We start from the raw sequence: 2921 nt of genomic DNA on the forward strand, positions 1-2921 counted from the left end.
AATGCTGATAGAAATAGAAAATGAACCACAGAGTATTTAAGGCAGGAGGAGGACCATGCCAGGCTGGAGGAGCCAGAAATGGAGGAGAGCAGGAACAAGAGGAGTCGGGGGTGCTGGGTGCATAATAGCAAGGAAACAAGAGATGTAAGATGCGGACAGGGAGTAAAGTGGAGCAAAATTGCACAGAATTCTATGGATGTGTCAAGATTTTTGGATAAAAGAGTTTGTCTTTTGGTATATTGTAGTCCATTAATAAAATTACATGGTGAACAAAAGGAAGCAAACATAAATAAAAATGTTTCTATATGATCTTTCTAAGACATATTTATGAACCAGAAGCTGAGAACACAGCTTCCAGTCCATGGCAATTTCCCCAGACTGTGTGTCAAGTTCTCGAAGGTGGGGACCAAGCTTCGGCCACCTGTATGTTAGCCTTTAAAGTCCAAGTAAATTATGCCACAGGAAATATGCTTTGATCCCACTGAAAAACCAAATATTATGGCATTTCCAATTCCAGAATTAGTCTAAGAATCACAATGGCCTTCCCTTTCTCTGTTCTTCTTTCTTTGCCACTTTTCAACTGATATTTAATTTTGCCAGCCATGGAGCAGAACAATGGCACTGAAGTGACTGAATTCATTCTCCTGGGATTTGCTGGTCAACACAAGTACTGGCACATCCTCTTCACAGCATTTCTAGTGATCTATGTGGCCACCCTGGTAGGTAACATTGGCATGATCCTCCTCATCAAGATTGACTCTTCCCTTCACACCCCCATGTACTTTTTCCTCCAAAACTTGGCTTTTGTTGATCTCTGCTACACGTCTGCCATCACCCCTAAGATGTTGCAAAACCTTGTAGGAACAGAGCGATCCATCTCGTTCATGGGATGTGTGGTGCAGTTACTAGTCTATGGGGCTTTTATAACCAGTGATTGCTACATCCTGGCGGCTATGGCAGTAGACCGTTACGTGGCCATCTGTAACCCTCTCCACTATCCAACAGTCATGTCCCGGAGGGTCTGCATTCACCTGTTAGTTGGATCATACTTCATGGGTTTCCTAAATGCCTCTGTAAATGTAGGTTTTATTTTCTCACTGAACTTTTGCAAATCCAATAAAATTAACCACTTTTTCTGTGATGTGCTCCCAATTCTGGCCCTCTCATGCTCCAACATTTATTTCAACGTCATGGTACTAGCAGCCTCTGTGGAGTCTAACTTGATGCTCACCGTGTCAGTTGTCATCTTTTCCTACATGTTTATCCTGGCTGCCATCCTGAAGATCTCTTCTGCTGCAGGGAGGAAGAAAGCCTTCTCCACATGCGCTTCCCACCTGACAGCTGTCACCATTTTCTATGGTACGCTGTCTTACATGTATCTGCACCATCATGCCACAGAGTCTCAAGAGCAAGAAAAAATGGCTTCTGTGTTTTATGGGGTTGTGATCCCCATGTTAAACCCCCTCATCTACAGCCTGAGGAACCAAGATGTGAAAGAAGCCCTGAAAGGGATAGGAAAAAAATGCTTCGGGTTTAATCCTTGATTTCTGGTTCTCTACACCACACGAACAGTACCAGTTTTTAAGAAATCAAAACAAAGAGCCAAACAACATAAAGTTGCTCAACTTATTAACATGGAACTGAAATTTAAAGTAACAGTAAGATAGCCGCCTTACACCAATATGACTGGCAAAAACTGAAAAAGAATAACAATGCCTATGAATTGCTGTGATGTAAGGAAAAAGGATGCTCCCACACACTGTTAGCACTGTTTCCTGCCAATTTCTGCCCCTGGGAGTAATTTCTCCTTCCATTGAACCCATAGTGCTTCTCTTGTATCAATAAATATTATTTATTTATCACTTCCTATCTAAAATATTTATTAAATATAAGATCTTCACTGTCATTTATAAGCAGTTGAAGTACATTTTCTTTCATGACCTTTTAACATCTGGTATAGAGCCTTAGACACAGTAGGTAGTCTATGAATATTGAATGGACTGGATGGATGGATGAATGATGATTTTTAAAAAAATACTGTGAACAGCTTTCTAACTGGAAGTTATGTGAGGATATAACCTACCCTTATGGTCTCCAAATAGCAGTCTGTGGCTAGCAGCATTCAAATGACCAGGAAAAGCTTTTAAAGTGTCAATTACTACACCCCAGTCCTGGAGATATCAATTCAGTAATATCAGATGGAGCCCAGTATCTTTAAGTATCTACATATATAGAATTGTAGATGCTTTAATTGCAAGCTCCACTAGAAAGCAGTTTTTTTTCTTTTTTTTTATTTAAATTTATTTATTTTAATTTAAGAGGACAAGATTTATTTTTTTGAACATTTATTTTAATTTTATTTTATTTTTAAACTTTACAATATTGTATTAGTTTTGCCAAATATCGAAATGAATCTGCCACAGGTATACCTGTGTTCCCCATCCTGAACCCTCCTCCCATACCCTCCCTCTGGGTCGTCCCAGTGCACCAGCCCCAAGCATCCAGTATCGTGCATCGAACCTGGACTGGCGACTCATTTCATACGTGATATTATACATGTTTCAATGCTATTCTCCCAAATCTCCCCTCTCTCCCTCTCCCACAGAGTCCATAAGACGGATCTATACATCAGTGTCTCTTTTGCTGTCTCGTACACAGGAAACCAGAAGGGAAAGAGACACGTGTACCCCAATGTTCATCGCAGCACTGTTTATAATAGCCAGGACATGGAAGCAACCTAGATGCCCATCAGCAGATGAATGGATAAGAAAGCTGTGGTACATATACACAATGGAGTATTACTCAGCCATTGAAAAGAATACATTTGAATCAGTTCTAATGAGATGGATAAAACTGGAACCTTTTATACAGAGTGAAGTAAGCCAGAAAGAAAAACACCAATACAGTATACTAACGCATAT

The 2921-nt window shown here is 40.2% G+C and overlaps 1 protein-coding gene across 1 annotated transcript; it reads left to right on the forward strand.

Moving 5' to 3' along the window:
* The first annotated feature begins 602 nt into the window (after positions 1 to 602).
* Positions 603 to 1544, forward strand: LOC104990233 (olfactory receptor 5AK2-like). The gene has a single exon (XM_010842227.1). It carries the CDS (start codon positions 603 to 605, stop codon positions 1542 to 1544), a length of 942 nt encoding a protein of 313 aa, XP_010840529.1.
* The last annotated feature ends 1377 nt before the right edge of the window (positions 1545 to 2921 follow it).

The sequence above is a fragment of the Bison bison genome, unplaced genomic scaffold (genome assembly GCF_000754665.1).
Source record: "Bison bison bison isolate TAMUID 2011002044 unplaced genomic scaffold, Bison_UMD1.0 scf7180017864173, whole genome shotgun sequence".
Lineage (NCBI taxonomy): Eukaryota > Metazoa > Chordata > Mammalia > Artiodactyla > Bovidae > Bison > Bison bison.